This window comes from Mesoplodon densirostris, chromosome 6 (assembly GCF_025265405.1).
Source record: "Mesoplodon densirostris isolate mMesDen1 chromosome 6, mMesDen1 primary haplotype, whole genome shotgun sequence".
Taxonomy (NCBI): domain Eukaryota; kingdom Metazoa; phylum Chordata; class Mammalia; order Artiodactyla; family Ziphiidae; genus Mesoplodon; species Mesoplodon densirostris.
In genome coordinates, this window is record NC_082666.1 from 25158304 (window position 1) to 25172612 (window position 14309).

General features: G+C 49.1%; 1 protein-coding gene across 2 annotated transcripts in view; it reads right to left on the bottom strand.

Moving 5' to 3' along the window:
* Positions 1-14309, bottom strand: part of GABBR2 (gamma-aminobutyric acid type B receptor subunit 2) — a 369607-nt gene that overhangs the window by 53120 nt on the left and 302178 nt on the right. For both annotated transcript variants that reach the window (XM_060101019.1, XM_060101018.1), the window contains exons 12-13: positions 10255-10362; positions 887-1009 (exon numbers count right to left, since the gene is read on the bottom strand). In XM_060101019.1, coding sequence (XP_059957002.1) covers positions 887-1009; positions 10255-10362 — 231 coding nt within the window. The remainder of the gene's footprint in view (positions 1-886; positions 1010-10254; positions 10363-14309) is intronic.

Below are 14309 nucleotides of genomic sequence, written 5' to 3' on the forward strand. Positions count from 1 at the left end.
GTCCAGAAGGATAAAAACCTCTGTCCTCAATGCATAAAATGACTGTTTCCAGTTTAGTTTTATTGATAAAATTCACACTAAATACCACAAAAAGATTTCCCTAATAGTGCAGTGAGAGAACTGGAGGAAACTCCAGTTTTCTCAATAGAATCTGCTACACTGTAGGGAAATCGTACTGTACAGCCACTGCCATTCAGCTGGCTGTTTCCAACAAAGGCATGTTTAACACTACTAGGAGAAAGTCGACAAAACTACAACTTCCCTAATCTTGAACTTCTCTAACTGGAGCATCCTAGGAAGACCAGTGTGAGTTAAGAGCAAGGCCCAACGCAAGACTACTAGAATATATATTTAACGGTACTTTTATGTAAGGTTCTTCTTTTTGGCAACACATCACTTTGAAGATCCTCTAGTAACTGGAGGAGCTATCAGAGTGTTTATTCCCTACTAGCACTCCTTAGGGAACTCACTTTAAAGGAGATATTAAAAATGCAATGTAATTTCTAGGCTGATGGATCATATAAATGGGGGCTTCTACAATGTGTAGAGAATATACTGGTTTAAACGACCCAACATTTCCCCTTAATTCTGCATATATTAATACACCTAGACAAATTCTTTCACCATTTTTTTCCAGGAGTGAAGACCTTATATTTGGCCCTCCTGAAATAATATATGTCTCAAATGGAAGGAAACGGAAATAATGAGACATTCCTGATAGGGAACGTGGACCCACGTGGACCTATGATGATTTCCCCGTAACCACCTCGATTTCTTCTCAAGAAGCATACCTGGGGCAGTAAAGGAGATGTGCTGCCTTGCTGTCCCCGGGGGGGTTCAGCTGGGAGCAGCATAGGCCTCCATCCTGCTGGTGCCAGGTGCTTACCTCCATGCTGTACCTCTCCACCGTCCTTCTCAGGGGGTCCACAGCCTGCCAGCAAATCAGGATGCACAGGTCAATCAGCAGCATGCCCCCAACGATCACGAGCAGTTTCTGGTCCTTGATGATCTGCAGAGAGGGCAGGGGCAGAAGGGATGTGAGAGAGCTTCCCAAACAGCGGCCGAGGGGCCAGGTCAGGTGGGTGACTGAATGGTGTCACCCCCAGGTTGAAAATTTCCTCAGACTCCCCGTCGCCCACAGGATAAATCCAGCCAAGCTCCTTTGCTTGGCATTCCAGGCCTTTCATGAGCTTGGCTTGTCCATGCCCCAAACATGCACATATACTTAGTTAAATTTGAGGACTCTCAGGTTCTGGCCCTGCTGTGATTTTCACCCCAGGCCTTTGTGGGTGCTGGCTCTTTTGTCTGGAACACTCTCTTCTTTCTATGTGGCAAATAATCCTTAGAGACCCAGATTCATTTCGCCTCCTCCACGAAGCCTCCCTAACTCCCACAGCAGAACTAACTACTCCCATAGCACTCTGTTCCCATACTTAATCATACTTAATAAGTTCAATACTTATACTTATGAATAGTAATAGTAGTAACTACAAGAAGGAGAATAAATACAAATGCTAACATTTAGTGAACACTTACACTGTGCCCACCTCTAGGTTGACTGTTTTACATACAGCATCTCATACAAAGGCAGATACTATTATTATTCCCAATTTTCAGATGAAGAAACTGAGGCTAGTGCTGGGGGCCAAGTAACTTGCTCAGTGGAATACAGATACTAAGAGATGAAGCCTAGATTGGAACCAAGCTCCTCCTCTCTCCAGAGTGCACACCCTCAAACATTTACAGCACCTACCAGGCTCTACAGTGACCAGATGCTATATTAAGTTGTATACACAACTGCCCTCCTCAGTAAACTGGGGAACCCTTGGCAAAAGGGAAGCCTGTTTTATTTATTTGTTTGCCCTCAGCCCCTAGCAGGGCCTGGCATGCAATCGATACTTAGAAGTTTGCCTGGTTGAATTGAGATGAAGGAATATATAAAGAAGAAATATAATTCCCATCCCGCTTTGTAGCTTGGGGTATATTTATTACACTGTGAAGTTCCCACCCCACTTTATGTCCGTTTGATGGGGATTGGCCTGGGGACAAATGCTGTCTGGGGCAAAGCTAACCTGTATTTCACTCACTGCATGTTTATGTGTCCTCACCCCTTGCCCCAATGCCAAACAAAAGTTAATGTGATAAAGTAGTTCTAGAAAAGACTGTAGAAAAATAAACAAAACTGAAGCAGAAGCTTAAGAAACATCGCCAGGTCTGGCTTTTAATGATTAAAGCCATCCTTAAAGGAGAAATAGAAACTCAAGAGACTTCTCTGTGGCTAAACTGTGAAAAGAACAAGAAAGTACTGCTGAGTTACTGCCAAAGAGATCAAATCCACCAAGACCACTTTACCTGGGGGTGGGGCACTGGCAAAGCCCCCTCTGAGATTTTTCAGAAGCATTCAGTGAACCGCCGATAGCCTGTAGAAACCTGGTTTAACCCCTGCCCTCAGGGGAACCAGGCAGCTCCCTGTTAGCCTTGAGAAATTAGGCCAAAGGGAAGAAATGCCTGAGGAGCTGAGGACTTGGAGGACAGGCTGGAAGGGGCCTCCCTGCTTGATGCTTACCCAGGGCTGTTTGAGCCCCAGGCATTTGCGCACACTGCACCTGACCCCTGGAAGTTCTTTCCCCCACCTTTCTCCTGGCGCCCTCCTACCCTGATTTCAAGATTGAGCCTGAGCAGCTGCTCCTCTGTGAATCCGGGCGTGCCCTGCATGGGGCCCATGCTGCAACTGTGTTCCTACCAGAACGTAGGCAGTGACCATCCAGTCTCCCCTCTGTGCCCTGGTGCCTTGTGCAGGGGCTGGCTCTCAAACTTTCTTGAGGAACGTGTGGAGAATGAATGAATGAGCTCTCAGGAAAAGACAAGGGGAAAGTGGTGCTGTTGAGCAAGTTCAAGGTCACTGTCTCCTGCCTAGGGCTCAGGTTCTACTTCCTATAAGGCATCACCTGCCGCAGGTTCCTATCCTTTCCCAGGCATTTGTAGGTGCTGGTTCTTTTGTCTGAAACACCCTGTTCTTTCTGTGAGAGGCTCTGTGTAGCTGGGTGTGCATGGGATCAGTTGTGGGTGGCTGGAAACAGGGCTAGCTGGAGGGAGAGAGCCTGCATGACATGTGATGGGGCCTCATGGTGGCCACTGGAGGTTTAAGCGTCTTTAAGCATCAGCGTGATGGGGAGCTCTCTGCAGCATGAAGGGGTGAACCTGAGGCGGGATCCTGCAGTAGGAGGCCAGTTAGGAGCTGGGGCCATTGTCCTGATGAGGAAGGATGAGGCCTGATCCAGAGCAGTGACTACCAGATGGACAGGAGGATGCAGATGCGACAAGCACCGGGCAGGCAGAGTTGCGGGCCTCAGCCTCTCAGTCCTCTCCCCGTCCCCAAACTTCCCCAACCAGCAAGTGCCAGCACCTCCAGGTCCCTCCCTCTCTGCCAAGTCTTTCCCACGAGACATAAGGGGTACTACTCTCCGCACAGTCTAACTCCCAGGAGGCAGTGAACTTGAACTTGCTCAGCAGTACCACTTTCTCCTGGCCTCTTCCTGAGAGCTCATGCATACAGGAGTACGGACCACCTTACACTCCAGCACACCACACCTCAGGTCTGTTGGGACTGCACAGTCTACACTGGACAAGAAGTAGTACATTGCAGGGCAGGGCTGAGAAACATGGGTTGGGGCCACCCTCAGTGACCTCCCTTCTGAGTGGATGCCGCACCTCTCCTGCTGCTGCCTAAATAGGGAAGGCACGCATGCAGCACAGAAGATGAGCATCAGAATTTCTCTCTGGTAAATATGAGAGTCAAGTCCTCCCAATTTTAAGGCTCAAGTATGAAGTGTGAAGTAGCAGAGTGGCAGTGGAAAGACAGGACCTGGGATTATGTGGACCTGGACTGGAGTACTGGCTCCATCCCTTGTGACCTGGGTGTGACCCTAACAAATCACTTCCTCTCTCATTCTGCATTTCTGATTTGTAAAATGGCAAGGAGTGGGGAGGCTCATGTAATATCTCTAAGTATGATGCAAACAAAGAACACCGTTTTGGATCTAGAAGACCTCATTCGAATCCCAGCTCTTGTGAAATGTCATCTTGATCAAGCTGTATGACTCTGTTAGGCTTATTTCCTCCTCTAAAAGGGAGGCCAGTGAACTCTAAGCTGCAGAGTTGGTATAAGAGTGAAATGAGATGATGTATGGAAAGCACCTAGCGTAACATCTGGCTCAGAGAAGATGCTCAAGAAATGGGCTGTGTGGCTACCATTACTTGGGTTTTGAGAAGGCACGGTTCTGTGTTTATGTGGAGGACAGTGACATCTAGGGGCAAAGTGTGATACTGCACCTCAGCTCTGCTAGACTCAGGACTAATCATCACACAGACGGGCCCAAGGTGGGAAGATCCTGAGAGTAACAGGAAAGGACATGTCTAATTTCCTTTTGGTACCATTTCCAAAGCCTGGCACTTGACCACTGTTTGTGACTAAATGGATTTAGTCTAAGTAGTTATGGATCACATTTGATTTATTAATCACAGGAACAGTTATTGAGTGCCTACTCTGAATCAGGTTCTTTTCTAGGCACTAGGGCTGCAGCAGTGAGCAAAACATAAATATCCTACATTCATAGAGCATGCATGATAGGGGGAGACTAATAATGAATAATTATACAAATACCCCATACGTATACACAATACAGTGCTAAAGAGAGGTGACAAAACAATCTTTTAAAAAAGATCTAAAAATTTAAATTTAAAAATTAGCACTGACTTAACCATACAAAGTCTGAGCACCATAGAATACTAGAATTAGGCTAGACCATGTCTCTAGTCTCACCTCAGCTTCCCTGACTTCCTTTCTTATTTTTCGGCTTTCTCTTCAAAAGCTGCACAAACTTTCCTTGGTTATGTCAGTGCACATCGATGCCACAAAACTGAGTTCTCTCTCTGAGGCTAGGAGGTTACTTGTGCTCCATTCTCACTGAGTGAGAGATGAGAGTGAAGGCACCCAGGAACGATTAAGCACCCAGTTCTGGCATCAGATCTGAGTTTGAATCTTACTAACTAGCTGGGAGACCTTGGTAAGTTTCCTAGCCCGTCTGAGCCAGTTTCCTCATCTACACAATGGGGGATGATGACCACACAAACCACTAGATTACCAGAGCCTGGCTTACAACTACTGTTCAACAGATGTTAGCTATTACTATTAAACATTGCTTCCCATGGTTGTTTAGAGCAGAGATCAGCAAACTACGAATTCGGCCCACTGTTTGTCTTTGTAAATAAAGTTTTATTGGAACACAGTCACATCCATTTGTTTATGTGTTTGCCTCTGGCTACTTACATTCTACAGTAGCAGTGTTGAGTGGCTGTGACAGAGACTGTATGGCCTGCAAAGCCTAACATAGTCACTGTCTGACTCTTTACAGGAAAAGTTGGCTAACATCTGCTTTTGGGAAAATGGCATTTCTTTATTTCTCAAAAAAACTTCAGATATTTTGACTGATTCAGACTGGCCCTCTACTAGGACCAGCTTATCACCTACTTCCAGGGACGCCATCCCAGAGGGAATACAGTGTGAATGGTGCCCCCTGGAGTTGTACAACCAGCGGCCCTGCCTTCCTGCCGTCACTCAGATGACGGACACTCTCTTGGCATTTTCCTGAAGCTGAGCCTGGATGAAGGTCTGAGAGGATGGCCCTATGTTATTATTTGCAACCATATCAAGTCATATATGTAGTGAAGTTTCTTTGTCCTCAAAAAACATCTGCCCCCATAACAGATCTCATCTCTGAGTTACTGCTCTAGTCTCAACGTTCCAATTTGGTCCTAGTAAGAGGCAGAATAAAGACTGTGGTAGTGGGCTTCCCTGGTGGCACAGTGGTTAAGAATCCGCCTGCCAATGCAGGGGACACGGGTTCAAGCCCTGGTCTGGGAACGTCCCACATGCCTCAGAGCAACTAAGCCCGTGAGCCACAACTGCTGAGCCTGCACTCTAGAGCCACAATTACTGAAGCCTGTGCGCCTAGAGCCCGTGCTCTGCAACAAGAGAAGCCACCGCAATGAGAAGCCCCCGCACGGCGCACAGCAACGAACACCCAACGCAGTCAAAAAAAAAAAAAAAAAAAAGACTGTGGTAGTGAGGCTTCTCAATTCAAGGTTTTACGATTGATGCTATAAAAATACTGAATTTAGAAGCATTAAGTCACCACATGTCAATACCTCCTTTAATAGGCTTCTTTTTCTTTAATGTCTTTCAAAATGTAGCCATATGGGGTGAAGTTTGTGTATGTGTATTTGGGGAGGGTGTGACATGGTGGGTGGAGGGAGGATGAGGTGGGAGACAGGGAAGGAAGAAAAGGGTAAAAAGACTGAAAAAGAAGTGTGAGATTGCATTTTCAGATTTAGGTAAATCTTGTATATGTGTCAGTAAAAAAAAAAATTAAGGGCTTCCCTGGTGGCACAGTGGCTAAGAATCTGCCTGGCAGTGCAGGGGACACTGGTTTGAGCCCTGGTCTGGGAAGATCCCACGTGCTCCGGAGCAACTAAGCCCGTGGGCCACAACTACTGAGCCTGCGCTCTAGAGCCTGCGAGGCACAACTACTGAGCCCACGTGCCACAACTATTGAAGCCGGTGTGCCTAGAGTCCATGCTCCACAACAAGAGAAGCCACTGCAATGAGAAGCCCGCACACTGCAAGGAAGAGTAGCCCCCATTCACTGCAACTAGAGAAAACCTGTGCACAGTAACAAAGACCCAATGCAGCCAAAAATAAATAAATAAAATAAACAAAATTTTAAAAGTGCATAAGAAAAAACATTAAAAGAAAAATAAGAGGCTCACTTTTAAAAAAGTTTAAACTTAAAAAAAAACAATAAAACAAAACAATTACAATAAAAACAAACCTTGGCTATGTAAAATGTTGGAGTCATGGAGAATTCAATCCCAGTTTTAACCTGCGACTGCCACAACCCTTTAAAAACAATCTGGTTCCCAACTTGAGTTTTTGATCTGTGAAAGGCATAAATTTCTCTTCTATACCCTTAACCTCCTCTAATTTGGCTGATAAATGATACTCAGCTGTAGCGCCACAAGGCTTTTCCTGGAATAACTGGAAAGCCTAGAGCAAAAACTGTCTCACACTGGAAAGGTGTATTCATCTGGCCTAAATCATTTTCACAACAGACTAAACTGGTGACCAAATCTTGTACTCAAAGCCTTTGGCAGTTTTTCAGACAGGCCCCTCCCTGGACGCCTGGGCCCACCACCTGCCTGGGCTCTCACTTTGCCCAGACCCCTGGGGTGGGGAGAGTCCACTTGTCCCAGGCAGCCCAGCAGGCTGTGGCCATATCACAGCCCCAACTCCCATGGTGCTTTCAGACAACTGAACTCCTGAAGTCTTCCCTGGCATGTTTTGTCAATTGTTGCCAGACAATCTGAGGGTTCTTGCCAAGTGATCACATGAGTAGTAGAAAACAAAGGCCCGTTCTCCATTGCCAATAATAATATGCATGAATTACATATTGACACAAAGAAACTAACACTGTGATTCTTCAAAACCAGGATGGACTTGTCATAAATGGCAGAACCACAGAGCAGGAGGGGCCCAAGAAGTTACCTGGTGCCTGTCGAACTTTGGCTTGCATCCGCTTTGTCAGGAGGGCTGGTGGAAACAAACGTTCCTGGGCTCCAGGAACCTGATTCTTAGGGCTGGGGGAGCTGAGAAACTGAATTTCTAACAAGCTCCCAGGTGATGCCAATAATGCTGCTGGTTCAGCTTTCACTCTGAGTAGCCCTGATCTAGCCCAGAGGTCTCCCACGCTGGCTGTATATTAGTATCACCTGGGGAGGTCTAGTAACTCCAATGCTCAGCTCTAGCCCCGGAGGTGTGGGCTGGGCTGGGTTACTTCTTGTAGTTTTCAAAAGCTCCCATTTGATTGTAACGTGCAGCCAGGTCTGAGAAGGACCAGGGGCCAGGCTCCTCACCTTACAACTCCCTTACAGAAGGGAGTTGTCACAAATGCTCCTGAGGCCCAGTGAGAGGAGGGCCTTCCAGGTGAGCACAGGCAATGGGTGGCAGAGCGGAGCTCTTTCCTTCCTCTAAATGCAGCCCATAGTTGTCCTAAGGTGGTCCGGTGTGGGGCAGAGGGTGGAGAAGGGAGGATACACCCTGCCCCCGCATCTGGAGAGCAGCTCCCTGGCAGTGAAGGGGCAGGCAGTGAGGCTGACGAGTGAGAGTTGCCACTGGGCACCAGGCAGAATCACAGCTTGGGAGACAATGCCATTTCAATGCTTCCCCATTTTACAGATAAGGAAACAGAGGCCCTGAAAGATGAAGAGGTTTGCTGAAAGGCCCATGGCGGGTCAGCAGTGAAGCAGGGGGTAGAAGCCTGCTCTCCTGCTGTGTCTGCTGGCCCCACCACCTCGGGCTCACTTGCTGTCTGCCACAGGTGTGATGGCTTATGACCCAGGTAACTGGATGGCAAATGCAAGTTTGGGATGAAGAACTGGAACAACAGGCACCACGTTCCAGAGTGGGATGAGATCACAGTGCAGCATTTTCAGAGGAGATGTCTGTAAATGGGTTATACACGCATCAGGGGTTTAAAAAGTGTGTGTGGGGGGGTGGATAGAGTTGAATCAAGAAGAGGGTTTTTGGAAAAACGTGTCATGAAGCTATCTCACCTCATCCCCAGGTGAGAGGACGGTGGGGGGGGGGTTATGCTTCCTCCTTGACCTCACATCAAGAGGGAGGCTTAAGGAGAGCACTCAGATGGCTTGATTGCCAGGGCTCCCTGCAGCCTGGGGGACCTGGTGAGCTGATGCCTCACTCCTGCCTGAGAAACCCACGGGAGGATGACAGGCCAGTTGCTCCATGGATGGAGCGGAAGAGGGGAAGTGGCTACAGTGGGATCAGCCACAATCCTTGAGTTTGTAGGAGCGAAGGATGTGTGAGTGCTTCCTGAGCACCAGGTGTGGGCCCTGGGCCAGGTAGAGCTGTGTGGCCTGCCCAAGGCAAGCTGGAGGGGCGGGCCCAGGAGTGGGGGACTGCCACATGTCTGTGGAAGGAGCCACAAATGGCCAACGGGGGGAGTATTTCACCCATGTCGCGGGCACTGCAGGAGAGTAAATCCCAGTAATGGGGGCTTTGAAAATTCCACAAAAGGACTCCATGAGAGCCTAAAGGGTGTGCTTAACCAATGCCAGGCCCAGCAAGATGGATGCAGCTCCTGGCAAGTGAGGTCTTTCCTGCCCCTTCCACCACTCGAAGCCCCAACTCAGGAGGGTTCAGAAACCTTGGGAATGGGATGGGGAAAAAACTCAGTCTGGCAAAAGAGAGAAGCAGCCCATCCGCACCCCTTCTCCCAGGGCAGGTGACTGGCTGCTTCAGGCCAAGCTGGGGAAGGAAGAGGCGATGCCTTTGAAGGCAGTCTGAGGTTTTGAATATTATGATGGACTCCACATATTGGTTGTTGACCAGAGGACCTTCAAAGTCATGAGACTTGCCCGAATTTTTATCTAGGAGCAAGGGAAGGAGAGTGCCAGCCATCGGAAGAGTTAAAAAGGACAGTGAGGGGAAAGTTTCTCTATGACTACATCCTAAGAGTCAAGCTTAACCAACATGATGATTACAGCCAACCACAGAGGTGGCAACTGCTTTCCTCCCACACGAAGGAAGGGCTCCTATCCTCTGAGGGCCTCTTTGAAAATGGAAGCATTAAATCAGGCCCCTGCCCTGTTTCACTCTCCTCTTTCAAGGGCTCCCCACTGCCCACAAGTGAAAGTTCAGGTTCCTTACCGTGGCTCCTGCCTTCCCCTGTGGTTCCTCTTGTACTCTTTCCCCACGAACCCCTCAGCAACGTGGACACACCCCTCCCCTCCCCAGGCCTCCGTGCACACAGTTCCCTCTGGGAGAGGGAGAACTCCCCAGCCTCTGCTTCCCACTCACCCTCCAGGTTTAGTAAGGTGTCACCTCCTACACCAAGCCCTCCCTGGGTGCTATACCCCAGTACCCCCCCTACGCACCCAACCAGCCCTTATCACCTTACATTGTGAACGCTTTGTTAGCTGTCTGATGTTAGCTGTCTGACCAACCCCCAGGAGGCTGAAGGTGTTGGGGCCTGGGGTGGGGAGGCGCGGAGGGTTGTGTTTAGCTTGAATCCCCAGCAAATAGCCCAGTGCCTGGCATACAGTAGGTGCCTAATAACTCTTTTAAAAATAAATACTAAATGAACATTGCAAACACCCTGCAACAGAAGGAGGCATTACCTTCTTCTTCATTTTCACATTTTTGAAGATGGCGTGGACCCTCCATGTCTTTGCGAACATTGCCCCAAAGGCGGTCGTGTAGCCCACGGTGAGAATCCAGGTCCTGACCTAGAGGCCATGAGAAAACAGAGGCATTAACGTCTCCTGGGGGACGGACTTCATCATTTAGGAGAGTGTCCCAACAGGGGGACTCTAGATGGGGACAGATGCTCTACTTTACATACTGTAGAGTTTTACTAGCATCAATAGTCCTTCAATCACATTTCAACCTGATAGACGCTTAGTTCTATTGGCAACTCGCCAGACCTGGGCCCTGGGCGCAGAGGCATATGAGATTCAAATCCTGCCTTTCATGGGCCCACAGCCCAGAGGGAGCCAGTCATAGAGGGCCCCCAGGACCACTGAAGGGCCACTAAGGGGTTTCAGACGAGCCCTCTGGTCTTCCCTCCCTCCTTTCCTTCTCTGACAGCCTTCTATGTGGGGAGACAGGCCTGCAGAGGTGCTCCCAACTGCTGATTTCTCTGCCTCCTCGCCCAAGTCTCTAGGAGACGAGGCAGCCCCAGGAACCTCTTCCACAGGACTCCCAGCTCCTGGGTTGTGGGCAGCGGGGAGGGGAGAGCACTGAGCTGCAGGGGCTGAGACTGGGCAGGACAACAGGCCTGCATGGCCCTTCTCCAGCACTAGTGACCCAGCCACTCTGGTAAAGCAGGGCAGAACTCAGCCAGAACTGGCCCCAGGGATGCCTGACTGGCAGCTGCACCAGCCCAGCTCCTGGTCATCATCAGGGGCTGCTCAGTTCGGGGGGAAGGCCAGAGGAGAGGGGCTGTGACCTTTCCACTCCCACCAGGGGCCCGTCTCCTCAGGCCTTTGGAGAAAGAGAGGAGCGATGCTGCCTGGGTCCCTGCTCTGGACTAAGGCCTTATCTGGCTCTCACCTGTTCCACAGCACCAAAGTGTGCCCTGATCCCCAGCCCTGGGCTGGTGGCTGCCAGAAACTGCCAGCCCTGATAGGAGCCAACAGCCTGATCCCTGCAGGCTGGGATGGCCGGTCACCACCTGTTAGGTCTTGGGGGCCTCCTGGGCGCCCACTCCCCACCTGCACTACCATCGTGGCCAGACCCCAGCCTCTCCCGAGTCCACCCTCACCGGCTGGTCTGGATACCCTCCAAGACCCAGGAGACTCACCTAGCTCCAGGTTGGTCCCCACATCATGGCCCAGGACTGGGCTGTATGCCACTGGGTTCTGGGGCCTCCCACTCACAGGGACAAAAAGGCTGCGTGCTCCGTGAGCTCTGGTTCTAGACTATGGTCTTTCCTCAGCTCTTCCTCAGCTCTGTTGAACTAAGTTCCCTCTGAAAGGTCCCCACCTGCCTCAGCTGAACATAGCAGGAAGGTGGACGTGTTAGGAGAGAGAGACAGCTGGGCTGGAGTGGACAGGCCGGGCCCTCTGTGTCCAGAGCCCAGCAGGTTTGCCCGCCTCAGTGCTCCCATCCAGCCCAGGGCTGCAGGCAGTCATGTAGGAGGTTCCCAGACATGCTGCCTTCAGGGAGTCCCTTCACACTGCCTTTCTAGCAACTTGGTTCTCCAGCTTTTCAGAGACAGGGTGTTTCCCCTTTCCATTTTATCTGTAAAAATAGGAACTGGTTGGGTAGATGGCAAGACCAACCCCCTAAGGAAGGACAACAGCATTAGCTCGATTGTTCAGAAACACAGATGGGTGAGGTGTGAATGCTGACAATGGTAAGGGTGAGCACTTAACCTTCTTTTTTTTTTTTTTTTTAATTTCAAAAATTTCAGACAGGCAAGAACGAATCACAGTACTTTAGAGAAGGTGTAGGATGGCCACGTCATTACCCGTATTATAAAACAAGGATGGAAGAAAAGTAACAGAATAGAGACAGGGAAGGAGCCAATTATTCGGAATTTAGACCTGAGCTTATTCAATGACCAGATCACACATTCCTAGCCTGTCAGAGTTGCACAGGACCTTACAGATCATTTCATTCATTCATTCATTTGTTCACCTGTTCATTCAATAAGGATTACTGGGCCAGAAACTAAGTATACAATGATAAAAACAAACAAATAAAACAACAACAACCAAAGCCACGGTGATTTTTTGGAGTCATCAACTGAGTTGAGAAAACCCCTTTGTAGATGAAGAAACTGAGACTTGGGGCATTAAGGTATTTCTCTCAACCACACCACCCAGCTCCAGAGCTGAGCCCGGAAGTCAAGGCCTTGACCCAGTCCAGCCCTCTCTCCCCCACATCATGCCACCTGATCCTCAGAGAGTCTCCTTACCCCAATCAGGTCCATCCCCGCCCTGGAGGCAGCTGTCAAAGGGACAGCACACTGGGGGAGTAGCTGACCAGCCTGAGAACTGGCTGATTTCAACACACTTTTAGAGCTAATGGTTGACACGACTGTGAAGACCAATGGTCTCCAAGCCCTTTTGATCATGTCCCCCATCAGAAAAACAAATTTAAACATGAACATATACAGAACAAGGAAATTTTTAAAAGGACGGTAAGAGATGAAATAGTATTATTTTTACCTCATAATGTGGCAGACAAAGATCTCTTATTTGGGGTTAAAGTATTACTCCAATATGCTTGGCATTATTATATTTGCTTTGACTTATATTTTCTTTGGCATAATCATTTTCAGGCCACTTGTCTATTTTGTAGGGCCAAATTCATTAAAACCCAATTATACAAGTGAGTTAAGTTAGTAAAAACTCGATGATGTAAATTTAACGTGGCAACTGGAAATGGCAGTATGTTGCCATAAACTGAAAGCAAAGGATGGGTGAGGATGCCTGGCCAGAAAAGAGGTAACCTAGCAGGCCCAAGACCTGCTGGCAAGGTTAGCTTAAGCTGGTGTCTGAGAACTTGGATCTGGGGAGTGTTCCCACCATTCCCTCACTGATACGAGTGACTCTGTGCCTGAAGGGTTTGTGCAAACAGCGTGATTTATGCTGCACACCTGCTTTCCTTCTGAGAGCCTGGAATTTTGGTATGTGCTCAGTAGAGGGTACCCAGGTGACCGGACCCCAATAAAAACCCTGGGGGCTGAGTGTCCAGTGAGCTTCCCTGGTACACATTTCATGTGTTATCACAAGTCGTTGCTGGGGTATTAAGTGCACCCTGTGTGACTGCACTGGGAGAGGCTCTGGGAAGCTTGCACCTGATTCCCTGTGACTTCACCCCATGTGCCTTTTCACTTTGCTGATTTTGCTTTATGTTCTTTCTCTGTAATTAATCATGGCTGTGAGTACAATTCTATACTGAGTCCTCCTAGAGAATCGCTGAACGGGGGGTTGTCCTGGGGATCCTGGACACAATGCCCTGTGGCTGGCTGGTGTCACAGACTGACCAACCACTCCGTCCTCAGGAGAGTTCCTGCATGAGACCACCAGACACACCCACTGGGCCAGGGCCCCGGGGTCAGTCCGAGTATTAAATCTTAGTAAAGCTTAATTTCTTTCTTTTTACATAAAAAAGTAAACAAAGGCTGTACTATATTCTTCCACAAGATGATCCCAGTGGGTTCACATCCCATTTGGAGACAGCTCTTCAGACAATGATGAAACAACACTAGAAGAAATACTCTGGAAAGCAGGAGAGTGGGACCCTTACCAGCAGAACCACCCACCCCTGGCTGCCTCTGCTCAGGGTCATCCCTGTGCAAAAGGAGGTGTTATTTCTCTCTCCACTCCTCCACCATCATTTTTTTTTTTTTTTTTTTTTTTTGGCTGCATTTGGTCTTCGTTGCTGCACGCAGGCTTTCCCTAATTGCGATGAGTGGGGGCTACTCTTTGTTGAGGTGCGTGGGCTTCTCATTGCAGTGGCTTCTCTTGTTGCAGAGCACGGGCTCTAGGCACGCGGGCTTCAGTAGTTGTGGCTCACAGGCTCTAGAGCACAGGCTCAGCAGTTGTGGCACACGGGCTTAGTTGCTCCATGGCATGTGGGATCTTCCCGGACCAGGGCTCAAACCAGTGCCCCTGCATTGGCAGGGGGATTCTTAACCACTGCACCACCAGGGAGGCCCCAC